Here is a 27,019-nt window from a genome sequence, read left to right as displayed (position 1 = left end):
AAACGAACAAATACGAACATTAAATGCTATGAAAATTTACAGCTCGAAATGTGACCATTTTAAAAAAGCACACATGGCCCGCATTACAAACACATGGAATCTCTTATTACAGATCATAACAATGCTGTTGTTTTACACTGAGACGCTGTGTCTGGATATTGACACATGATAATCCTGTAATTGTTCTCAAGGTTAAATAAGCACAATGGCAATTCTTTAAAAGCGAAACTTAAAGTCCATTTTGTCAAAATATTTGGCTTCCTGGCTATTTCACACTTTGTTGTTGTGTAATGTGCATATTTACTATAATAACTGTACAGGTTACTGTATCATTTAATAGTTAAGTAGTCTAAATTGTTGACTGTAACGCCACAGTTATGTTCAATATTGGTACAATTTAGGAGTTTTTCTACTACTTATGCTGTTTATTCTTATTTTACTGGCGCTTCAGAGCAGTTATTCCATGCAGTGTATTAGTCAATTCAATTCAAGAGTAATGATGACAGTTGTTGTTTTATTGAAATTGAACAAATGTGTTGTGAATTCAAAATGTGTGAAATGATCATGGTGATGTCTTTTATGGTAAATACTCCAGTGTGAGCAGGTATTTATACTTCTAGATACTAGATAATAGGAATTATTGAACAGTGAACATATGATACAATGATCAATATAAATATATGGAGATGTATAGACCTATACATTGCAGCTCCTCTATATACACTATATAGTCCCAATGATTTTGGTGATTTTAAAGAGGATTAGAGACAAAAACTAACAAATAACTCAACAGCTAAATACTGTTTAATGTGAGTTATTAATTTGCTGCATGTGCGTGCACTCAGACACACTGTGTTTTGGTACACGCTGAATAAATACTGACCCGCGTGACATTATGCAACGCCCAGAGGAGCAGTAAAGAGAAGTGTGCGTCACGAACAGGACGTGACATACAAGGAAACTTTGGTCAGTAGCGCTGGAAACATTTATCAAACATTTATTTGGTATCACTTTTAACCCCGTCTTTAATGAATCAATATAATAAGAATAGCAGGAACATCAACATGTGGTGTAATCCTGGATTAGCTGTTGCTGTAACATGTGTTTTTCCCATCATTGAAAAAAACAACAACACACACACACACACATATATATATATACATATATACATATATACATATATATATATATATTGTTCTTAGTGGAATTTTCTGACAAACTTTTGTTTTGGTTTGAAGACGTTCGAAACATTTGAAGTATTACTTTGATCCGTCTCTTTAATGAATAAACATTCATTAAAGAGACAGCAACATTAAGATGTGCAATCCTGGATTAGCTAACGCTGTGCTTTTGCCAACTTTGAAAATTTGTCGTCTGATTTGTGTGTCCACTTTTTCTGTGGAATTTACATTAAAAAAAAACATGTTTAACTCTTTTGTTTTGGTTTGAAGATATCAGAATCATTCCAAGTATTGCTTTTATCCCTGATTTTAAATATTAAAAATGCTGTGGTGTAATCTTGGATTATCTGTTACTAGGACATAAAGTGTTTTCCAATGATTTAAAACTATTTTTAACTGAAGTTGTATCATGTCTTATATAACTTAACTGCATTTTATTTTAGGGAAACAAGTGTTTCCACAAAGACTTTAATTTGGGTACATTATGATTGGATTTTAGTCAAAGTAAATGACTAAAAAAAACAAGTATATCCATGTCTCCTCAAGGGCTTGTGGGGTATGAGATGGGGACTGTGGGGGTGGATGAGGGGGGAAGCGGGGGGTCAGAGTGAGGTGAGTAAGAGATGAGTCAACATCCCTCCACTATAAGATACACTGATGGAGCCTAACAGTGGCATACACACAGACACCAGCCAAGGTAAGGTCAACTCTCCTCTCAATCTCATCTTCTCCAGCTATATTTCACTCTCTTTGTTTTTTATATATGTGTGTACATATATATTTGTGTTTGTGTGTGTGTGTGTGTGTGTGTGTGTGTGTGTGTGTGTGTATACATAGATATACATATAAAGGATTTCAGTTTTTATGAGCTAACCCTATCTAATGACTCTTCAGGGATAAACTGGCAAACATCTGGGGGCTTGGCAATGATAGTGTGTGATCTTTGTACCGGAATTCACAGGTGTCTCTATTCCAAATATTTGTTGCCACAATTTAAACATATTGTGTAAAATCGACCGGGGGAGGAAGTGAGTTTAGAAGTCCAACTGGATGACATGCTGATAAGAGCTAATACCTGGCGGGTTGACACCGTGGCGAGATGCCAAGTGGAAGATGGAGAGTGACAGACAAGCATCAAGAGGTAGAATAATCTCTCTCTCTCCCGCTCTCTCTCGTCACCTCGCAGGATTAATCGGTGCTCCTCTAACTTGAAGGAGAATAACAGCCCGCATTATGGACTACACTCTGGCCGTTCTGCTTTCCCTGTTGCAACTTTCGACCATGTGCACAGCTGTTCCACTGCCAGTGGAACCAGAGGACGTGGTAAAAATGAAATCCAAAGTGAAGAGAATTGCTGAGCAGCTGGTGGTCAGACTGGAAAAAGACTTCCAGGTAATATTTGCTTTATATTTCTGTTAAAGGATACTAAAATTGTAATTTAATTTTAATATTGGTCGAAATAGGGAGGTCTAATCATTGCAAGGAAATAAAAGCTCAGCTCATGCCTCCAATTTCCCAAACTATGGTGGCCTTTGTACAACAGAAAGGATGTAGATGTTTGGTTTCAAAATGCACACGCTTGCTAGTTTGTCTGTTGACACATGGAGATGCAAGACTAAGCCTAAAGTATATAACATATAAAAGGCTAATTCTAAGGCTTTGAAAACAACAATTTTCTTGTGATTATACACTTGAAAAAAAACAAACAAAAAAAATTCTTGCCACTAAAACTTCCTAAATCTGCAACCCCGTAATATCTTGTCTGTCAGACAGAAATTCCCTCAAGGTGTTCTATGTTTTTACACTGCCTTTCAGGTACAGACTGTAAAAAAACTTCTGTTTGCAATTTGACCAGCACCATAACACAGAGCATTCACATGCAACCAGGCACCTATCAGTTCTGTCAATTACACTGGTGTGTCCACTCATATGTGCCATATTTTATCATCTAAACGGGAACATTACTAGATAAATTGACATTATATTCTATTGAAAAAGAGCCAAAGCTAGTGATTATGATAATTAACTCCTCAGCTCATTTTCCCATAGACTTGAATTCAGTGGAGTCGCCCCCTAGTGGCTGCTCTACTTCCCATGCGCCTCACTTGTCAAACCAGGAGACTGCGTCCATTTTTGACACATCCTGTTTCAAGGCACTTTAGTTTAACTATCCTGGTGCTTTGTGTCTTTGTGTCTTGTTATCTTCACCATGTTTCTTTTAATCAAGAACTGCACTGGGTTGTATTGCTGACTCATGTTCTCTCTCTGCAGTTCCCTGCAGGCCGGACACTCAGTCCAGCTGCTGCTGAAGACCTGGATGGACTGTCCTCCACCTTGATGGTCTTGGACGGTTACAACAGCCTGATCTCCGACAGTCTCAGTGGCGTCTCCCAGATCAAGTCTGACATCTCATCACTGACGGGTTACCTGGATCAGTGGAGGCAGAAACACTGCAGCGAGCAGGAGCCCAAACCCTCGTTGCCGGAGCCGCTGCAGAGGCTCCAGAGTCAAAAAGAGTTCATTCACACGGTGAGCTTTGAAGCTCTCATGAGAGTGAAGGAGTTCCTCAACCTGCTGCTAAAGACTCTGGATCAAAATCAACATCTGAGATGTTGATCCAGAAAAAAAACACTCTATTAATAATATTTATAAGCTGTCAGGCCTCATGTTTTGGACAAATCCTGCATCAGTGATGTCAGAGTTGCCATTCCCTACTGGCCATGTTGAACTTTTACCACTGTTGTTTTTTTGGGGTTTTTTGGAAGGAAATGTACTCTTTAATATGCACTTATTTATATACATATGTATTTATTTGCCTACTTGATTCAGAAAACCTGTATTTTGTAACAAAGTATTGTCTTTTCATCAGCACGTCTTGCTGTAGAAGATGCGGTGTTTATATGCAAACTGATCTTACCACAGGCTCAAGGCATACGGGAAACTAAGCAGCTACAACCCAGGAGTGTGTATCTACATACATTTAGATATATTTAGATATCTAAATAGTGTTGAGCTAAAATGATTCGGCTTTATTTTTGGAGTTGATGTTTGCTCAGTTAATACGCTGTTCTAAGTTTTAAAAACCAGTCATTAAACAAATTCTAGTTCAGTATGACCACACTACAGTGTTACATTTGTATCAATAATAGTTAAGTACCAGCTATGTTAAGGTGGTAGCCAGTACTCATCAAATTCAGGCTTGAGCTGCTTATATGCTTTGTTTTTCCCTTTTCTGATGTTGACATCATCATGGATGTGTTAGCAAATAATCTACACACAGATTCAGCCTCTAACGCTGAGTCAGCAGGATCATGTTGTTCAACGAGGTCATGTACAGAATGAGTAAGAACTGGAATTTATTTATAGCCTAAATGTTTTGTTTTTTTTAACAACTATTGGATACTATTGAACTGTATTATAATATAGTTGTAATGCAATTTATATTTTGTATCTGCAAGTTTGTCAGTGAGGAGTCATGAGAGAAACATTGAATAAAGTGACAATGACATTCAGTGGTGGGCGTTTTTATCTTGGTCCAATTGTAGTTCAGGGAAGTGTTTATCCACGGCTATCAGCTTATGATTAACCCATGTTTTTAACTAAATGAGTGAACACTGTGGCAACCTTCACTTTGACAAAAACACACACTGAATTTAGTTTTCATGTTTAATTAAAAAGACATTTAGACAAAGAAAAAAAACAGTATCCTTATACTGTATAATTCAGTCTTTGTCTTTAGTGGCAAACAAAACAAGGGCATGGACTTTCAGAATGATTAAAGGGACAGTTCAGCTCAACACTTTGGCTTCTTAAACTGTACAAGCTGACACAAAACTAACACATGAACATCCATGAAGAGTTGTTGTCACTATAAAACCTCATTTGCAACACATTGTGTTTCTCACACACTAACACAGTATAAACACACACCCACGTGGAGCATCAACCATCAAACCACTTGTTTCTTTTGTAATTGGCACTCTTGTCACTGTTACCGATGAGTTTCTTCTTGTATTGCTCCACCAGGCTGTCAAAACGGTCTCCGTCTCTACTCTTGAAATGCTTCTTAGCTGCTGGTCCCTTCTGCGTTAGAAAAGAAAAAGACAAGTAAATAGAACTGTAAGGTCATATTGGCTGATCATCAATACCTCCTCTGCTACAGAGACTTATTAACAAATTAAACATGGCAGTAGCAATATAAAATATACTGATTATCGCAGACAATCTTTCAACACTTCGCAAACTGTAAAAATGGCTGCCAGGAAGAATATACTTTTAATAAAGGAGCATATTTTGAGGGTTGGCAGAATCATGTCAATGAGCTCATCCCTCAGAAATATCTCATTTACAAGCTGCAATTTAAATCAGATCACTTTTTATGTATGGCGACCATATGTCACTTATGTTGAACAGGACTACAATATTCTACACTTTTTTTAAGTCTTATTTTATTGTATTATTGTTTCAAGTCTCATTGAATAATAGATTACAATAATGAAACAATATTATCTGTACTTGTCATATAGTTCTGGCTGTTGATATTTGCTTATGCCTCATTAATAATACATTATGATTGTTTATCAAACGCCTGACTTTGTAATCTTTGAATTTATTGACATTGTCCATCCCAGATAGATGCAAATGCACATATATCAACAAAAATGTGTGCCAGAATTGACACAAATCAGAATTGACACAGACATTTTCTCCCAGTGGGAAAACTGGAAGTCTTTAAAAAGTTTGTACACAGCAGCTGGCAGCAGTAGATTTCAGGCCAATGCTTATTTGCAAGTTACAAAATCAGGCTGAAAAATCGATAAACAGAATAAACACAAACCTGGTTTCTGGGCTGCATTGGCTTTTCCATTTGTCGTTTTCTGTTGGACCCAGGTTTGGCTTTCTTGGGTGGTGGACCTTGCTGCTTTCCTTTATCCCGCATTCTGAAAAAGACGACACAGTCTGCAACTTAGTACTGACGCTCAATGATGGCATTTACTTTCATTTCAAATGTTTAGCAGCCTTTAGCAAGACATTTAAAATGTGTTTTACTTAAACAAAGAAAAAAATGATTTTTGATTCAAAGAGATTTGATTAAAAATTAATTCAGATAATGGAGCTGCTAAATTGAGGCTCTATTGTGAGAGGCCCTTGTGTGCCTCTCACAATAGTTTTGTCATCATAAAATCAGAGTTAAGATAACATTTTTATTTGTAAAAGGGGAATATAAACAGAGGCAAATCCATTATTTAGAAAACCGAAGCCTTTGTTTTCTACTACACCTTTTGAAATTAAACATGTCAAAACATTTTTTTGTTTTGAATCAAATTGTGCACGTTTTTAATTGATTTTGAATATTTGTGGATAAGAATTGTGATTTTCACATGGCACCTCTACCGAGCGGACTGGCAAACACATGACGGCAAAACCCACTACTGTTTCAAACCATAAAGATTAGAAAGATTAGCAGCTCTAAGTTGTCCCCAGTACAAACGTTAAAAAACAGAAGTGACCGAGCTTTCTCTGCAGTTGCACTAACCTCCCGGCTCCCACTCTATCCATCTATAACAAATATAACAATATAGCCATAAAATATATTTTTTTTAACTTCTTCGCCTCATTGTGTTCCTGTTGTTTTTAGTTGTTGTTATATTGTTTCTTTTATTTCAACTTGTTTTAATGTATAATGCATATATATGTATATGTAGAGTATGTGTGGGTATGTATATATATATACATACATATATATATATATATATACACACAGACAAGGCGCCATGAAGCCGAGGCAGACAACGAATGCGTGTTCGGCTGAACTGTCACTGAACATTTGTTGTGCAATAGTAACAACGAGCACCAAAACACAACAAACCAATAATTACTAGAAACACTTCCAAGCTACTTGTGAAATAGTCATGTGGAATTTTGGGGGAAATCTACCCTGACTGGGGCAAAGGTGGGGAAAATCACCACCATAATTCCTGTGTCTGGCATGCCTGGCGAACGCAAATTCTCACTCCAAAACCGAATCAAAACAACCCAAAGATGGCGTCTCACAGAGGAAAAAACGACAAGGTTGATGAGGATCGCAAGTCGTCACAGAAGCATCCGAACACTTCATTTCAATGAAACACAGACGCAAAAATTAAGCGCAAGAGTTAAGCGTGAAAAGTCGTCATTAATTTAAAGGAGTTGGACTTGGCATAAATATATATATATATAAATATATTTCTGGTTAATTCAGCAGAGAATTCATTGTTTATGTCTCATTTACTTCATAGTAATTAGATTTTTGCCCGATCAGTTTACAGTTGTGGAATGTTTGTTTTCCAGAAATGAAAATGTGTTACACTTAGATTCTGTGTATGTTTTTCTCTGTAATGTATGTCCGGCATTAAATACGCATGCCCGCAATTTTTAAATATTAACGGCCACATATTTCCGAGCATAAACTCTGGATCCAGCAGCGCTCGACCATAAAATATGAAAAATAACTAGCACCCCACTTAATGAAATTCTCGAACTCTCCTTTGAAATCGTTTAGAGCCTTTAATTAATAACTATCCTTAAAATGTAATGCATTATGATTTTTGCAGTTTGAATCTATCTGCATAATCAGAGTGGCAGGTGATAGGAAAATTGTAGATGGGAGAAGAGTGGCTTATAAACACTGCACCTGATCTTTGGTCCACGATGAGAAGGAAAAGTTAGAATCTTCCTTTTTTTTTTCCCGTTCTCCAGGTCAATGTGTTCAACTTCAGGCTGCGTCTTGAAGCCAGAATGGTGTGGGCCCTTTTTCTGGTTTTTAGGGGGAGCTGATGAACACAGAGATGATGGTGGGCTCGATACAAATGTAACAGCAATGATGAAAAGGTTGTATTGCTCTTTTCATAAAAAATTACATGGTTTCTCCTTCAGGTTTCCAAACACTTTTAACACGATGTGTTCAGGACAACAACAAACTCTGCATGAAACCACTGTCTAAATGCTTTACACTGCTTTCATACCTCCTTCCTTTCCTGTCAGCCCTGATGAAGTCTGTGGTTTACTTCCACCTTCCATGAAGCCTTTTCCATCTTTGACCGCCTGCGCCTGAGGTTTTTCTCCTCCTTTAAAGGGACGATTTTGAGAAAACTGCTGCAAAAAATCCACACAGGGATCCATTAGAACACATTAAACGACGGAAAAAGGATTTTATTTATTTTTTTCAAACAGTAGCTCCAACACAAACTGAACATACCTTGTTCTTTTGTTGTCGCATTTCTTTCATTTTGAGTTTCCTTGAATCCTCCAGGGAGAATTCAACGATAGGTCTCTGCAGGATGACAAAGAAAGGACATTTTAAAAAGGCTGCTTGTAATGTGCTGGTACTTTTAATCACATGTAAAATGTAAAAATTAAATGCACCTTGTTTGCCCCGAAAATATCAGGGTTGTTGTTGAGGTAACGGAGTGTGCTGAGAGCATGTTCATGGTCCTGGAACTGGACAAAACCGTAACCTAAAGACTGTCCTGTCGCCTGGCCCTTCACTGGCTTTTTGTCATACATCACCCGACACTTTGCAGACAAACAGAAGGTACATGATACAAACAGCATGAATAAGGATAACAACACCCCCTACTGGACATTTTATTGTAATTCCATAGCAGTCTAGCACCCAACAATGCCATTGCAAAAAACTATTATAAAATGAAATGTCTGGTCTGCTGATCATGATGTCTCACCTCTGTAACACGAACTCCTTTGACTCCCTTATTGGCTTGAAGGCAGAGTAATTTGAGTTTGTTATTGTCCACTGATTTGGGCAGGTTATGGACAACCAGACGATTCTTGGACACAAACACACTTATGTCCCGGAGCTTGGTCCTCTTGATTTCTTCAAACTAAGAGAAAAAGACAAAACAAAGTATAAAATTAAGAGAGAGCATGTAACATCAACTTCCACAAATCATTCAAATAAAACATTTAAAAATGAAGTGGAAAAAATAATATACATACTCTGGTTCGCTTGACCATGTCTGCTTCAGACACATTATCTCCAGCCTTAGTTCCAGCTCGGATCACTGGTTATTGGAGGCAGAAGAAAAGACCATGCAGTGTAAGAAGGAGAGTAACTAAATCTGTTGTAATATTGTAATATATATCGCTCTAGTCAGATTTGGCTTTCCTTGTTTTGCACTTCACATTGAGAAGTCTTGGTTTATAAATGTAATGTGAAAAGGTAAGAAAGCTGCATCAAATAAACATTTAATTGCTATTTTCTGACAGATGAGACTGATTTCATTTGCAATCATTTTGAAAACAGAAGTTGAGTTCAATATCGGGGTTGTAATCAATTTAAAACACAATGACATGATTAACATGAACTTATTAAACTACTATTTAACAGAAATATATGAATTACAATTTACCAGTGCTTAAACCATTTGAAAAAAATGTTTGCATAACCTAAAATGTAACCTAAATTGCAACCTTTGAGATTTGCTTAATTGGTATTTTTAAACTTTTTTTAAAAGTAAGTTTTAAAGTAACTACAGAAAGCACTCGCAAGTTTAACAACCGTGTCAAATCAATTCTCTATCCATATAATGATGAATCGATTATTAATCAATTACCAAGTAAGCAATTGATTAATAATCAAATAATCAGTTTGGAGATTGGCACAGCGCCCCCTGCGACCCTCATGTGGAGGACAAAGTGGTAGAAGATGAATGGATGGATGTAAATAATCGGTTTGAGGCATTAAATCATTTAAAAAATCGATTTTCAGCTTCTTAAATGTGAATATTTCCTGGTTTCTTTGCTCCATAACAACTAGCCTACGCAGTTGGGGGCCGACAGCAAGGGGTATATCCGCGAACTTGTCCAATCCTCAACTTTTCAATATACCCAAAGTATACGCACTCGCACCTGCCACTAACTGTTTTAATTAATTATTAATAAATTCAACAAAATAACTGTTAAATATTATGATATAATGCTGACTACACTTTATACATGTTCAAAGTATCCATATAAACTCGATAATGAACACAGAATACCTGAACTCATACATTTCTCTCTAGTTTTTAATACAACTAGTTAACCTATTATACCTTGTTAAATATTATGAATATTAAAATGCTAACCACACCTGCCATATCTTCGAAGTGTCCAAATGTCATGAAAAAGCATACACAATGCTTATTAAATTTCATGAAAAAGCATACAATATGTTCAAAACTTTCCATTCAATGCATTAATAAAGAAATGGAGGCTTAACTATTTTTTATATGATAATTAATAAATGTATATTATAATGTAATAAATATTATGAATAAGTGCAAAATAAACCCATGATATCCTCAATGTGTCCAAATGAGCTCAATAATAAAGAAAAAATGCCTTAATTTTTTTTTCTGTGTTCACTAATAAGTTAACCAGTTAACTTATTATGTAACTATTACCAATCATAGCCAAAGTAATAATGATTGTACTTGTAGATAGTTGTTACATGAATCATTGTACAAAATTTGAAGGCAATATCTCCATCAGTCTGGAAGATAAAGCCGAAAATGTGTTTTTAGCATAATAAATTAATTAATTTGCTTATTAATAATAAAGCTACAACAATAGGGATAATTCTCAGGTAGTATGTGATGCCCATGCAAAATTTGAAGCCAATACCTGCAATACTTTGGAAGATACAGGCGAAAATATGGTTTTTATATCATTAATTAATTAATTAATTAACTAATTAATAATAATGGTAGACAGCTCAAAATCAATAGGGATCATCGACAGGGGGTATGTGACCCATAAAAAAAATAAGAAAATGTAATCTCAAACGCCTTTCCAGTTATCGCGTTAACGGCTAAAATCTGCAGACGCGCGAGACCGATTCCATAATATCCGCATTTCTCGCGGATATAAATATATTATATAATAATATTTTAATACAACTGATTGATTTTGGTTTGGGGACAAAACAAGACATTTGAGAACATCACTTCCAGGTGATCACTAGATCAACACTGATCAACATGTTTAAACATTTTCTGACATTTTATGGACCGAATGAGTCATAGATTAATCCTCAGATTAATTGATTTTGAAAATAATCATTACTTGCAGTCCTAATCCATATTTGCATCATGACCAAATTCTGACCAAATGTCTTATTTGGGAAAGACAATTTAATCAAAATCCATTGGTTACTTTTTGAGCTATGCTGCTCACAAATGGTGGAGGTAAAATGAGTGAGAAAATGGCATTAACTAGGTTTACTCACATCCCTCTCTGGCCAGGTACAGGTTCCTGGTGCCTGTTTCCACTTTCACTTTATCGACCTTCAGCTTGGAGGCCTCCTCTCTGCTCACTGCTGCCACTATTATCAGCCTCCTGCCATCTACGCGGATGCCGCTATTCTGCAACAGACAACACAGTGAATGTCACCTCAATGTACTACACACACAAATAACAGGAAACATGACGTAATGATGAAGATTTGGGGATATTTAGGGTTAGTTTTTAGGATTAGCTTAAACTTACCTCAGCCTCATCCTGAGTTGCAGCTATGCATTTGTCTGCAGCCTCTTTTGTCTTAAACTGAGCAAATGCACAACCTAGAAAAACAGAACAACTTTAAAGTGATCTTCTTTCATGAAAATATGGTGTTTAGTCAGGCACCACTGACTAACCTTTTGAATGTTCTGTGTCTGGATGGACAACAATCTTGATGTAGTTTAGCTCTCCATAGCGCAGGAGAACTTCCTCAAGACCCTCTTCCTCTGTGTCAAAGGACAGGTTCCTAGATCGGCCAGGAGTAAGAATTAAGGGATGCTAGTGATAACGTAACAGATACGTAACAGGAATGTTTTTTCAAGAATTTGAGGATTAACATATTTTTAAAATGACAAGGAGCGAGGAAAAACCTGAAAGAGTTTTTGAGATTAGGGAGATTAGATGAATCACTAACCTGATGAAAATGGTTCTGCCCTCGTTTACATCTGAAGGGAGGAGTTTTTTTGGAGTTTTCTTTTGGGCTAAAGCAAAAAGCACCAGACAAGCCAGGTTTAATCATCAGCATTATGATATGCAAAAACAAGATCAAACACAAGATCACATCTTATACCTGATTCCTTTTCATCATCATCATCATCATCATCATCATCGTCGTCATCCTCCTCACTCTCATTTGAATCGAGGATACTCCCATCGTCGTCGTCGTCGTCATCATCACCATCATCATCGTCATCACCACCATCATCCTCCTCCTCACTGTCTTGTTCTTTGCTCTCATCATCATCGTCGTCATCACCATCATCATCGTCGTCATCATCATCATCTGAGTGGGATTCATCCTCCTGCTGCACAACTGGTTTTGCAGCAACTCTGTAGAAAGATGTAGCATGAAATCAGCCATGCAATTTCTGATTCAAACACAGTGTGCCATATGAACAGAAAACAGAAAGAGGAGACTCCAATTCACACTTTTTCTTTGAAGGTACTGCTGCTTTTTCTTTTTCTTCTTCATCTTCATCCATTTCACTTTCAGGGTCTGACTTTTTTCCAGCATCCTCCGTTGTACTTTTATTTCCTGAGACACAGATACAATAGTGTTTATGCTTTCTGTGTATACCATCGAATACATATGATGGGAGCTTATTGTGTTGAAAATCAAACACAAATAACCAGGAGCATTTACAATGTACTGTCACTCTCCTTTAAGAAGCACAACCATCTAAAGAGAAGACTTTACATGAGCTCATGAGAAACAGCCTGTGTGCAGTCTCTCGTAGTTGCAAATATTTAAACCACTCATAAACTTCAAAGAAATTTACCTGCAGTTGTAGATTGCTGTGAGGCCATATACTTATCCTTTGCTATAGCCCAGTCGACTGCTACCTGTCTCCCTGTGAGTAAAACAAAAATATTTAGAAAACGCATCACCATGTCCAAGCTAGATAAACATTTGAAGACGTCTCAGTCACTGACCTTTAATCTCCTTCAGGTTCATAGCGTTCAGGGCTTTTGCAGCCTGCGGCAAAGTTTTAAACATGACAAATGCAAATCCTCTCATCTTCCCATCTATAAAAAAAACATTTTTTAAATAAATATTGAGTCAATACGAGGAGTGCATGACTGATAACAACTCAAAAGTATTGTTGAGCATGGTTGTGAGAGTTAAAGCAATTTTTACCAGGTTTAAGTGGAATTTTGGCCTCAAGAACTGTTCCAAACTTGGCAAAAACACCCTTTAGGTCGTCTTCTGAGCACTGTTATACAAAATAAAATTCCAGTTCAACTCATATACCAAGAGAACAATAATGGTGTATTTCAGGGATTCCACGTTCTGTAAATCCACAACATATTACATCACCGTACCTTAAAACTGAGGTTCCTTATGATAAGTCTTGCTTTTAGCTGGTTCTTCCTGAAACCTTTTGATTTCTCCTCATTATCCTTTGGGGCTGCTGAATCAAATACATTAAATTTATGGTTATTACAGGGTCATGGTTTGACAGCAGTACCCTACTTTTAAAGACAAGTCTTCATACACACCTATTTTCTTATCATTCGTTTTCTTCTTTGCCAGAGACACAGAGATCCGCTGTCCATCGTACACTTTTACCGTTTTCAAGGCTTGCTGTGCGTCTTCCTCCATGGAATATGTGACGTAGCCAAAACCCCGACATTTTTCTGTACCTGATTCGTAAAAGAAGACAACGCTGTTTAGTATATTTTAAATTTCAAGACTCAACTTGTCAAGTGTCTATTTGATCTACCCCAACTTAGCTTCAATGGACAGTCTATATGAGTATATGAGCGTGGCAACGTCACCTTTCTCTTTGACCACGAAGCACTGCTTCACCGGACCAATTTCAGAGAAAATTTCCTCCAGACGCTGGTTTGTGGCTGTGGCAGGTAGTGAAGCAACGAATAAGGTCTGAGTTGCCATGACTCTATGTTGCGAAGCTAACCTTAGCACAAGAATCAATCAGTAATTACAAAAAAAAAACAGTTGCCTAGTTTATCAACAGTTCAGCATTAGACATTAACTTTAATCTACTCGGTATCAGACTGGTCAGTGTCAGGAATAATACTAAGGAACTGTTTAATTTAACCGACATTCGGTACCAGAGTTAAGTCGCATGTTTACATCATGGGTAACTCGTGGGCAGCCATCTTGAAAATAAGTTCTTCTTCGTCTGCTTCCTGTTTGGTATGGCACACGTGACCACGTGACGCATCATTAGCGCTCTGCTGCCCCCCTCAGTCGAGATTGTGATACACATTAATGGAACAGCCTGGCTGAGTGACCGGGTGTTGTCCCCTTTCGTCTGTAACAGTAGATGACCGCACTGTGGCGCTACGAACCGAATAACTCACTAAATAACTAAATAACTAAATAAATATGTAAATAAAGAAAAGAAGGGAAGTTTCTAAAAGAAACAAAGAGGGCAATGGAAATTACTGATATATTTTAATGATGAAATGCTTTAGAATGTGGATTAGGTAAATTGGTCACTCCGTAGGTGTGAATGTGAGTAGAAAATGGATGGATGGATGGAAATGCTTCAGTTCATTTGGGAATAAAATAGTCAAATTAAATGCATTTGCCTTTTTTATTTCTCAGTCTGGGGGAGAAAAACACCTCAGGAAATGTTTTAATATTTATTTCTGCACCACAAAAAAGATAATGATACATAACTGCACATATAAAATCATTACATGTTCAAGTTGTCAGACAAAGCAATTCAGTGTTACAAGTCACCATTTTACCTTCAAAAGCCACCTTCATGAGATCCATTCATATGTAAAATGTACATTTCTGTCATCAACTATATGTAGTTTTCAAGTCCTAACTCTCACCTCACTTGTTGCTTTACCAAACCTTTGGCAAACACAGAGACCATGAGCTCTGAATGCAGAGCACAGGTTTATTAATGAACAGTCTTATATATATATACATAAAATAGACTATACATCTAAATCCCTGGATGCATTAGACTGTAACTCAGCATGTTCATCAAACAACTACATGGTGGAATGCCTCGTGGACGAGATATTTTTCAAGGCACTTATTGTGTTTTTTGTTTTTTGTTTTTTGTTTTTTTTTAGTTCAAGTTCATAAGGTCAATACATTATCATTTACTATACAGTAATATTAACCTTACAGTATTAAATAAAGTAAACAGTACAGATAGTTATATAGATAGTGAACTGCAATAATGACAATAAAATGCCAGTGTGTAACATTAAGGATGGTTTGTTGGTAAAATTTGAATATACTACCCATACTTATGTAAGTTTAAGGGTACATAAATTGCCTTAAAATTAAAAGCCATCTGCTTTTTGAAGAACTATCCTTTTATACGTTCAAGGCCACGTTTCATATTTGTAAAGCAGGAGCATACCAAGAACAGCATCCTTTCCGTTATTTAAAGGCCACTGCAGTTTCCTGACAAACGTAAACAGGAGTAATGAGTGGAAGATCACAGATGCAACAGACTTTGTATCCAATTTTGCTTTGCTCCTGAGAAGGCACCGACTAGGCAATCCAGCCAAGACACAGGACCAAACACTTGGTGTTTAATCGAATTTCAGGGAAGAGATTCCAGTGATTTGGGACAGAAATTTGCATGATTTTACCGTGATTTCAGAATATTAACAGACATGGAGGCAGACTGTCGGCAGCGTCAGTTAATAGCCATTGTTTGTGCGATGTTTTGTGTTGACAAAAGCAAAGAAACTGTGGATGAAGTCATGGCTGAGAGCAAGATTCTGCTAACACCCCAATCACTGTTAAGTTGTAAATATCAAACATGTTTAATACTTACAGTTTGAAATTGGACTCATATCCAATGATGTTTAAATCGCGTCTGTTAATCCCTCATACTATAGGATAATTTAACCAGGTAATGTGTTCAAATCAGCCCAAAAATCAGATGGCACCCATGCTTGCTGGAAGGGCTAGATCGGGACCAAAATCTGGCCAATTATCCTCTAGTGTAGACCAGGCTGAACTCTATGAAAACCTGTACAAACCAAAAACAACTGTGAGCTGTCTTTAGCATTAAATAATTTAGTTTTGCCATGTAACAGCAACATAAGATAACACATATTTTAGGTTAAAAGCATTACAACAGATCAAGTTGATGTGGAATGAGGTTGTCAGTAAACCATCTCACATTTTGGCCTTCAGCGGTGCCATGTCGAGTGACTGGAGGAACAGCTCTAAAGTGGTCAGATACTCTTGTGGGTGCCTCTTCAAGTGACCTGCATGTGTTGAATCCTCCCACTTCTTCGCTGTGATCTCGATCCCGCGCTTCTGCCAGTATTCGATCAGTTCCTCCACAGTTGGGGCGTGGCTTAACGCGTCGTTTTCGCAGAAGAAGAACAGCGCAGGAGCCGGGACAGGAGTGTTCCAAAACACGTCGATGCTCGTGTTAAAGTAGTCCACCGTCTGTTGTTTGAACATGCTAAAGTAAAGCATGCTTAGTTTTTTTACCAGCATCTCCATGCGAGGAAATACAGTCTTACCTAAACCTGGGCACAGGGGAGGAAAAACACAAGTATTATATACTGGATCTTATCAATATTGACTAAAATTAATTAAATAAAGTCAGTACCGATAGCCATCCTCTCCAGGGAGCCGATCACTAAGCTATCAAAGACTTGGCCTTTGATCCTCTTTGTGAGCGACTGATATTTCTGCATGTCCCGAGACACGTGGACCAGCAGCTGACAAAATGTGTAGCCGCCGATGGAAAAGGCGTGGATGAGCAGTGGGCGGGACACAAAGCGTTCACTCTGGAGCAGCTCCAACAATCTTTCGCCGTGTTCCAGACCCCAGCGCGGCCACAGGAACTCCTGCACCTTATGTTCGGAAACAAAGTAGTGATGATTCGTTTGGCTCTTTATTTGAAAAACAGGATTATAGAAGCACTCAGATATAATGATTAGCATGAGTAAAATAATTTGATTGTTCAGTTGATTCAATTACTGTGATTATTGGATTTATTAAAGCAAAAAAAAAAAAAAAAATGCCTTCATCATTTATTATCACAAGGTGTGTTTGGAGAAGCGAGGACATTTAAGAGATTCCTTGAATGCATCCTGAAGCTGCTCTTCTAAGCTCAACGAGGTGTAGATCCTCCAGAAGTGAGGACATTTACCAGGGTCATCTTGTTAGCTGCTCCTGTTAGCTCAACATGCATTACTTTCACTAGCTCTCACAGAAGAGCTCCGCCAGAACCAGACTCAACTAACCCCAACCCATGGCTGCCAGCAAAGAAAAAAAAGAAAAACAGATTTAACCCACTAAACAAAAGGCCCACCTCATAAAATCTAGTCTTAGTTAAGTCAATAAGCACATTCATTGCTTTTTTTCACCGTAAGAGAGTCTTCCAGCAGGGAATTGAAGTTTGTTTATTGCTCACTATCCTGTACCAAAGACATGTCTCCGACTGACTGTCTCCGTCAGTAAGATTAATTATGCTATCATGTGATTTCAGCATCTATAAACCTTTGTTTGGATTTACCAAAGTGGCACAAACGTATATGTATAAAAGCAGCAGTAGACTTTGGTGCATGAGAGTGAGCCGTTTACAAAACTCAGTTTCCAGTCAGACCTGACTAAAACTGTTTTACCCTGTGTCTGTGTTTTAGTTTTAGAGCGAGGGTCCACAGGAACAGCGCTCAGCGATGTCAGAGTTGATGAGGTCAAAAAAACCTATTCCTTTCAGGGCCGTAACAAACAGTTATTTTCACAATTGTTTAATCCATTGATTATTTTCTCGATTAATCAATCAGTTGTTTGCTCCATAACATGTCAAATGTCTGGTTTTGTCCACTAAACAAACATATATTTGTTTAGTAAGTAGTAGTAATATTTGTTGTAAGGAGCAAAGAAACAAAAAAATATTAACATTCAAGCTCCTGAAAAATCTACTTGGTTAAACTGAACGGTCAAAAAAAACAGTCTAACCGATTAATATATACACTGTACAGGTCATATTAAGGCTTTAATACCATGTGATACTTCTCATCCAGAATGGTAGAGGTCTCAGTACTGTTTCTGGAGGTGAGTTTAAGAGATTCATATATGCAGAAACAAATTGTACAACAAAAACAGTTGAGCTCACAGCTCACATTTGCCAGCATTTCATATGCATGTATGCTTTTCCACAGGTTCATCCTTATCTGCCTTTATGACCCAGAGCAAATAACCCTCAAAAACATGAACCTTTGGCCCACTGACAGTGCAGCATATATGTTACTTTTAGTTGTCAGACTGAGAGGTGCATTCACATGTATGTTGCACATAATTTCTACACCTGTGTGAGTGGCTTAAGCCCTGTGATGTAAATTCAACTCGTAATATTCAAGTGGTAAAACACTCTCACACAAAACATAATTCTCTTAGGTTAACAATTAACCAATTATATCACGTTATCTTATTCTGTGGATCTTATGTTTGTGTGATGTTTTTGGGAACTGCAGAAGACTGTTCTTATTAATGCAGATAGAATTTGTAAATATTTTAGCTTGTTCCTTGGACAGGTCCAGGGTCCAAATATGTACGTTTTTATTTTGTTTTTGTTTTGTAATTTTCTCCAAACAATTAATTTCAAACATGATTTGCGGCTGCGACTCCAAACAAACTTCATGATTTATTCGACTCGCCCAGCGCATTGCACCCCACTTCAAAGAGAAGAGACGTGCCCTCCTCCGGAATGATCATTTCATGATTAGCCGGCGATCTTCTTACAGATCCATGAGGAATTACATTGGTCTATCAACACGGCCTGGCCACATATTATTCATCTTTAATGTGAATACAGAGAGGCGTAGGCTTGTTATGAAGTTGTCAAACAAACGGCAGTGTTGTTGCGATACATGCATTTTATCAGACCATTTCCTCCCATTTGGCTTAGTTGCTTTCACCTCAGAGGAACCGTACCAAAGTAGGGCAGATAAAGCGGTCCGAGACCTACCTGAAGGGGTGGTCTCGGACCGGTTGATTTGGTGAGCACCAAAGTACCGAGATTACATTCACACCAATGCAAATGAACCGAACCAAGGGACCAAACACATTTGGTGCGCACCAAACGCTGTAGGTGTGAAAGCACCCTTTTAATCACAGATTAATTTTTTTTAATCAGGGGCTTTATGGGCTCACTGGTGTTCTGGATATTATGCAGGCTGGAAAAAATCAACCGTCTTTAACTGACTTTCAGTTGTATAAGAATATTTGAGCTGACTATGTTTTGAAAATGTGTTTCTCATTTTTCCCCATGTCCATCGACTCCTTTTTCATGAAAAGTTTTGTGTCTCTTGTTGTTTTCGGTTAATCTATATTGTTAGTATGCTGCTGTGGGGAGTCTTATTTCCACCTCCACCTTTTAAAACACAAAGAGCCATTTGGTGCATTGTTGAGTTTTGTTAGTTTCCCTCACCTGACTCCCGACCTTCAGGTTGTGTTTACAGAAAACACCTATAAAAAGCAAAGGTCCTACATCACTATTGCATTTGTTGTCCCATCAACGCTGTAATGACCATATAACATTTCTTAATGTCTCTTTAAGAACACACAGCCAGAAAATATTTTGCATGATTAAAAGAACAGAACATTTAAGAAAAAATCTTCTACAGGCTTACGCGTCGAGTATTTAGTGTGACCTCACCTTACACTTAAACGATAGCAGAACTCTAAACTATAAGTTAAGTAGTTTGGTCCATATAACTCCAGAAAATGTAGAAAATGTCAATCAGTGTTTCCCAAACCTTAACATGATAATGTTCTCAAATGTCTTGTTTTTGGCCACAACCAAAACAGAGTTCTTTGTTATATGGAGCAAAGCAACAAGAAAATATTCACAATTACAAAGCTGGACAGCTCAGACAGGATGATTTGTGTTAAAAAATAAAAAATTGGAAGAAAACTTAAGTTTAGTTAAAGTTACATAATGTATGTCAGATTTCTGCCGAATTGTTGTTTCCCATTTTTGCATGTTTATTGTTTGTACTTTTCTGTTGTTTTCTCTGCCTTTCTAATCACTGACCCTAGAAGTTTTGCAGAAGAATTCCGCTGCCTAACCAATGAATTTGTCAACCACGAGCCATATCTAAGTGGTTAGAAGTTATTGAAGATATGAAACACTGTCCTTACCTCACTCTCAACTACAAGCACATCGAAGCCAGTGCGGAAGTAGATTTCACAGTACTTATCCACAGCTTGGGGACGAGAGCCCAGCCATGGCAGCATCAGCATGACGGGTTTATGGTCTTGAGAGACTTGGCTCCGACATCCTGAGACTGGAGAAACAGTTTCATTTGTGTAGAAGGTGACGTTCTTACTGAGGCGGTGGGCAGTAATTCCTCTGCTCAGGGTTGCTCGAGCCAACATTGCTGCTGCTGCCATCACTTTCCCCAGTGCATCAAAGTTGACAATGGAGTCTGAAAGAAGAGACAAGAGCTATGTTATATTGGAGAATGAACTTAAAATATCAACATTGAACCCAATATATTCTTGTACAACACCTTGAAACTAAGTTTTCGAAGGTGTTTCCCTATAAATAGCCTACTTTGAATGCTAACATCCTGGCATAAGCCCAGTTGAAGCAGATTCAAGTATGAGGAAGAAACAGGGTTGACTCGTTGCCAGAAGTTGTAATTTATACACCATAACTCTAAGCCTTAATCAATATAATTAAAGCCTGAATTATTACTCAGAAGCATGCGCATCACATTGTACCATTAGTTTGCCTCACAGCATTAAACAGTCTGTGATCATGTGGTGCCCTCTCCTGGTATTTTTTTTGTGACAAAAAAAAATAGATAGATAGATAGATCTATCTATCTATCTATCTTTCTATCTATTTTTTTTTGTCACATGGCAAGATTGATGTGGAGGACACTAACATTTTACAAACCACTTTGGAAAATACAATCCCTCAACGGCACTAACAGAAACAAGGAAAAAGTTAACCAGCAGAAAAAGACAAGTGGACATGCAGTATTAAGAGCACCAGAGCCATGTCAACTGAAAACAAATGAACATGGAAATAGTGACACAACACTAGCACTTCCGTGAAGGTCATTGCTAGCCGTTACATGCTGGGGAAACTTGAAAGATTACTTAGTCATCTCTTTGTCAAAGGCCACCACATTGTTTTCCCAGTAATCTTCTCAAGGTCATGTTCACTGACATAATCAAATGTGTTTTTTGGCACTCATGGCAGAACAATCCATCATTTTCATATTAAAATCACAATTTAAAACACAGCAGATAGCTAATTAAATGGTTCTATTATTGATCTATGTTCTTTGACAATAAAAAAAAAAAACTTTTATACGCATGCCACTTCATTGTTATACGGCGCAAAAGAAACCTGAAAATATTTACAATTCAAAAATATGAACAATCAGAAAACTTTTTTGATTATTAAAATGTCGTATTTTGCCATAATCATTCAGCCCTATTGCCAAGAGTGTAATAGCAATACAAGGGATTTGATTTGATAAAAAGAAACAATGAAGTACTAGGTTAAATTATGAAAAGCAGTTACTGAACAAAACGTAGCGATGTAGTATGACAACAAGAGTAGAACTATATACACAATTTATAACCCCTTTAAGTTGATAAAAGGGGTTATATTTATTTCACTTCTCAAAAATATAAATGTTTGTCTCCTATATGATATACTTAAATGAAATTTCTTATCCAAACAACCAATGATTTATAAAGGAAAATTATGAAAACTTGCAGGGGTGCCCAAATTTTGCATACCACTGTGTGTGTGTTTGTGTGTGTGTATATATATATGTATATATATATATATATATATACATATATATATATACATACATACATACATATATATATGTATATATGTATGTACAAACATATGTATGTATGTGTGTACATACATATACATATATATATATATATATATATATATATATATATACACATATATACATATATGTATATATAGATATATACATATATACATATACATATACATAGATATATACATATACATATACATATATGTATATATATATATATATATATATATATACATACATATATGTATCCATAGTACAGTACATAACTGAGGTTACTGGTGTAATTCGCTGTGTGAAAGCATGGATATGAGTCAAACTGAGGGCCTTTTTAGAGCCCTCAGTTTGACTCATGTACTTTCGCATGCATGAACGTAAGCTAGTCGAACGTAAATATAGATGTATTACAGTCATGAGTTATATGAAGCTAGAATGGCCACAGAATGCGCTACTTTAAAACGGGTTAAGCCGTGCTCTGATATACTAGCGGACTTCATTTGTTTAGCAACATTTACAAAACCAGTTCATAACTTTGCTATCCAACTTCAGTCAGCTTACAGTGTTACGTGTGTTTGTTGGCCGAGTCACTAACCTGGTTTCGGGTTTGTGGAATAAACGCTAATAAACGAGTACACCGGGTTTTCCGAAGCACATTACAGCTGATGGAGTGAGAGCTCTGCTAATTCAGACGTGGTCCTTCCTTAAGCCGCAGTCAAAACCTCAAACCCGTTTCGGTCGATTCCTTTCCTCATGACGCTCCCTTCCTTTAAGAGGAATCATCCCCATTGTTGTCAACTCCTCAGCATGGAAAATAGCTATTGGCTATCCTAAAAGTCGTTAAATGACGTCATCGCCGTGTGTATCACCTATGGCGGAGGTCACTAAACAGGCGGACCGCGGTCCGAGTCCGGACCCATACTGACCTAGACCTACAGTCAATCAATTATAAGTATTTTAAATGTTGACGGGGTGCTTCTATGTTGACCGGCTCAGCTTCTCTAGACTTTACGGTACTGGTTGGGCGACTCAGGAAATCCACTGACCAATTACAATCGAATTAAGCCATCCCACGTGACGCCTCTAAAAGCCAATCAAATGTGCGGCCCTGAATACGGAGTCAGTGAGGAGCGAGTGACAGGCAGGGAGACTATGGGGAGAATAGTGAACGACACAGTAAACAGAGAGGAAAGAGCGTCACAGCGAGAGCAGACAGAAACGAGTGAGCTATAAAGGTAGAGAAGAGTGTGCCAGAGAAAATAGAGGACCCATAATGGACAAATCATTCTTGTTCAAAACTGTTACGTCTCATATGCTCAGAGACCGTGGCAACGTGAAACGCCAGAGTGTTTGGTCATGAAGAGACCAAACACACTCACTCAAATCTGAACTTAGGTCACAGAAAACAAGCACTCTCAGAGGATGTGTTGAGGATCGGATTAAAATGAGCTGAGACTGTTAAAACGAAAAGAAAGTGAAACTCAAGCTGCTGCTATACTTTATTTCTCAAAACTTAAGTAATTATTTTATTTATTTCAAGATTATTATTATTACAATATTTATTTTTATAATCATTTTATATATATATATATATATATATATATTATTTATATATATTCCTAAAAACCTTCCTAAAGCCCAGAAAAATCTTATTTATCAGAGTGAGGTCACAGCTGTGTACGAGCACACCAAAGCGCAGTCATGTGGCGTCCTCGTCCACGCTCGTGCGTGGATGTGCGTTCAAAATCTGGATAGAGCACCGCCCCCTCTGCCATGAAGACAATTTTGTCATGGTGGCCACTGTGGGTACTGTTCCTTTAAAGGTGAAGTAAGTAGTTTATAGTGCCATCTAGAGGAGAGGCTGAAATTTACAACAAAGAACTGCTCCTCTGCTCACCCCCTCCCTTCCCTGAGCGCTACGGTATCCTCAGCCGGTCAAATGTCGTCCTCGTCGTCTTTCTCCGTCTCAGCGGATGACGTTCATTAAGCGAGGGAGAGGGCGAGCTACCGCGGCCATAGCAGACGAAGCGGAGAGAGTGGAGGCGGGACTTCCGCTACAAGTAAAGAGACGCTTGATTTGTTCTCTCGCGTTTGTCCTTACAGGCTCCGGTAGAAAAATGGCGTCTAATGGCTGCTAACAGTGGCAATGCAACCGCGGCCCGCGACCATGTTATTTTACATGACTTTTTGAAACACTAAAAAAATGAAACAAAGAATATTATACAGCGACTAGACAAGGCAGGAGCACATAATATGCATACAAAAGTGGATTTTCTGTGGGTCACAGAGGGTTGGAGCCAATCACCCCCTCTTACCTATCTTCTTCTTCTCCCAGCTCCTCCGTTTAGGGGTCACCACAGTGGATCGTCTGTCCCCACATCCATCAGCATCCACAGGCCTTCTCTGTGGTCTTTCTTTTTTTCAGCTCCATCTCCATCATCCTTGGTCAAATATAAGCACTATATAAGCACTGCCCCCCCCTGCACGTGACCAAACCATCTCAACCTTGACTGTCTTACTTTATCTCCAAACCGTTTAACCAGAGCTGTCCCTCTTTCTAACCTATCATAAATTCTAATGTTCTGTCTCAAGCTCTGTGCTCAAAGAACACTGTGCTCCCCTGTGTTCACAGAGTTCATAAGGAGAAGGTCACAGGGCCGTTCCTGTGGAATAACCTCCCTGCTGACATCTGACAATCCTGACTCTCTCGAGGCCTTTAAATCAAAACTAAAAACTAACTTAGCATTTAATTAATGGCAGGATTGCAAGTTTCTTCTGGTCGTACTTGGGAGAAAAATCAGCATATATACCAGTGTATGTCCGAGTGGAGCTGAATTTTGACTGGACTGTTAAGAAAATGAAACAAGTAACAAAGAATAACAATACATGAAATAATAATATGTATTAAAGGTGCCATATGTAAGAATGTGGCCAAAAACGGTTACTACATTCAAATTCAAAATACCGAGGTCTTTTAGGTTTCGTTTTCTGACGTAACTGGCAACCCGTGGTTGCTCGGCAGCTGAGACTCTACTGACTGCAATGATTGGTAGACAGCGGTAGGTGGCGCCACATGCCAAAACATGATTTCAAAACATAAACATGATTTGCAGTTTTTTTAATGCAAATATTTTGGCTGTACTGTTGTTGGTGAGTTCAATATGTTATATGAACATTATTCCTGAGTCTCTATATTAGGAGGATTTTACGGCCAGTTGATTTAGATTTATTACATAATGCACCTTAAAGTAATAATAATCACCATATCTCTCCTCTAATTTCACTATGCCAGTGTGTGAAGTATATGTGAGGAAGAGGAGGACGATGACAGGAAATTATCTGTAGCTGACTTTGATAGATATCCCATATACATAAACACAATTTGCTCCCTATGAACATAAAGTAAAATAATTTATAAATAAGTAATAGGTTAAAGTTCTGTTTCACTAAATTTGAACTTCCTGCATTTATTCAATTTCCTGGAATAAAAGTGGGCTGGTCTTACTTAATGCTTAATGTAACCTGCATGTTCTCAGACTTCTGGAGGGAGATAAGGGACTTGAAATAAACCTGCACAGACACATGGGAAAACATGCAAACCACACAAAGGCCTCAGTCCACAGAACCATAACAGACCCTACTTGCTGTGAGTCCACAGTGGTCACCACTGCACCACCATGCCCAATAAAGACTTTTACAATACTTGATCTTGAATCATAACCTGGGTCAGATCATCTCCTTCTTTGCTTGTGCAGCTTTGTTTTTGTGATCTTGTCCTGATTGTTCAGATCCCAAGCTGGAGCCTGGTCCCTGCTGTGCCTGTGTCTCGCTGCAGGATGACTTGTCTAAACAGAAACCAGTCACCCAACGAGTTGGGGACAGCAAGAGTGAGGCGGCAATAATTTGGATATGTTCCTCACTGAGCTCATATGTTTGGCTTGTCATTGTCCCTCTCCAGTCCCTTTAGTCACGGCTGGGTTGAAGCGTTTCCTGTGTCCTGGCAGTGGGGGAGTTGTTATCTTGACAACAGAATGACTGAATAATCTGAATAAGCCCGTGGTCAGCAACAGGTGGCCCCTGGGTGATATCCGACCCAGTACATGAATTACATTTTTTTTTTGATATTTGAAATGATTTGCTTATGTTCACAAAAACGACAAAGTCATGCAGAATTCATTACCCTTCATTCTGAAAATGGTGACTTGAGAGTAACAGGCTGTGTACTTGTAGACCAACACAACGCTAACATATGCCATTTGTGATTGAAGATTGAATAAACAAAATACATTTTCAAAATAAATCATTGAAAAAGAGGTTTTGCAATCTCCATCCATCCATCCATCCATCTTCTTCCGCTTATCCAGGGCCGGGTCGCGGGGGCAGCAGTCTGAGAAGGGACGCCCAGACCTCCCTCTCGCAGGACACTTCCTCCAGCTCTTCCGGGGGGACCCCAAGGCGTTCCCAGGCCAGCCGGGTGACGTAGTCACTCCAGCGTGTCCTGGGTCTTCCTCTGGGTCTCCTCCCGGTGGGACATGCCCAGAACACCTCCCGAGGGAGGCGTCCAGGGGGCATCCGATACAGATGCCCGAGCCACCTCAGCTGGCTCCTCACGATGTGGAGGAGCAGCGGCTCTACTCCGAGCTCCTCCCGGGTGACAGAGCTCCTCACCCTATCTCTAAGGGAGCGCTCTGCCACCCTGCGGAGAAAACTCATTTCAGCCGCTTGTATCCGGGATCTTGTTCTTTCGGTCATAACCCAAAGTTCATGACCATAGGTGAGGGTAGGAACGTAGATTGACCGGTAAATCGAGAGCTTTGCCTTTCGGCTCAGCTCCTTCTTCACCACAACGGACCGATACAACGACAGCATTACTGCGGCCGCTGCACCGATCCGCCTGTCAATCTCACGCTCCATCCTTCCCTCACTCGTGAACAAGACCCCAAGATACTTAAACTCCTCCACCTGAGGCAGGATCTCTCCACTGACCCGGAGGGAGCAACCCACCTTTT

At 38.4% G+C, this 27,019-nt stretch overlaps 3 protein-coding genes across 4 annotated transcripts; 1 reads left to right on the top strand and 2 right to left on the bottom strand.

The window, feature by feature from the left end:
• Nucleotides 1–2,414: 2,414 nt before the first annotated feature.
• On the top strand, nucleotides 2,415–3,797 carry LOC310931164 (leptin-like; the record flags this gene model as incomplete). Its single annotated transcript, XM_083894275.1, has 2 exons — nucleotides 2,415–2,573; nucleotides 3,453–3,797. 2 exons carry the CDS (start codon nucleotides 2,415–2,417, stop codon nucleotides 3,795–3,797), a joined length of 504 nt encoding a protein of 167 aa, XP_083750401.1.
• Nucleotides 3,798–4,858: 1,061 nt separating this feature from the next.
• rbm28 (RNA binding motif protein 28) lies at nucleotides 4,859–14,316 on the bottom strand. Of its 2 annotated transcripts, none has more exons than XM_083893158.1 (20): nucleotides 14,001–14,316; nucleotides 13,722–13,865; nucleotides 13,545–13,633; nucleotides 13,360–13,435; nucleotides 13,155–13,247; nucleotides 13,001–13,072; nucleotides 12,651–12,756; nucleotides 12,292–12,551; nucleotides 12,136–12,202; nucleotides 11,858–11,967; nucleotides 11,709–11,782; nucleotides 11,449–11,584; nucleotides 9,177–9,241; nucleotides 8,903–9,061; nucleotides 8,586–8,735; nucleotides 8,419–8,493; nucleotides 8,186–8,315; nucleotides 7,855–7,993; nucleotides 6,019–6,121; nucleotides 4,859–5,264 (listed from the first exon to the last, which is right to left on the bottom strand). In XM_083893158.1, exons 1-20 carry the CDS (start codon nucleotides 14,116–14,118, stop codon nucleotides 5,124–5,126), a joined length of 2,307 nt encoding a protein of 768 aa, XP_083749284.1. In that variant the 5' UTR covers nucleotides 14,119–14,316; the 3' UTR covers nucleotides 4,859–5,123. The 2 variants fall into 2 exon arrangements, with proteins under 2 accessions (XP_083749284.1, XP_083749285.1); XM_083893159.1 differs by having other exon boundaries at nucleotides 13,545–13,630.
• Nucleotides 14,317–16,347: 2,031 nt separating this feature from the next.
• Nucleotides 16,348–22,688, bottom strand: LOC310930438 (transmembrane protein 53; the record flags this gene model as incomplete). Its single annotated transcript, XM_083893418.1, has 4 exons — nucleotides 22,606–22,688; nucleotides 20,335–20,621; nucleotides 16,793–17,039; nucleotides 16,348–16,709 (listed from the first exon to the last, which is right to left on the bottom strand). Exons 2-4 carry the CDS (start codon nucleotides 20,584–20,586, stop codon nucleotides 16,348–16,350), a joined length of 861 nt encoding a protein of 286 aa, XP_083749544.1. The 5' UTR covers nucleotides 20,587–20,621; nucleotides 22,606–22,688.
• Between the last annotated feature and the right edge of the window lie 4,331 nt (nucleotides 22,689–27,019).

The sequence above is a fragment of the Microchirus variegatus genome (genome assembly GCF_963457635.1).
Source record: "Microchirus variegatus genome assembly, chromosome: 8".
NCBI classification, from domain to species: Eukaryota; Metazoa; Chordata; class Actinopteri; order Pleuronectiformes; family Soleidae; genus Microchirus; species Microchirus variegatus.
Note: the sequence above shows the minus strand (reverse complement) of the source record. Positions and strands in the feature narration are given on the sequence as shown.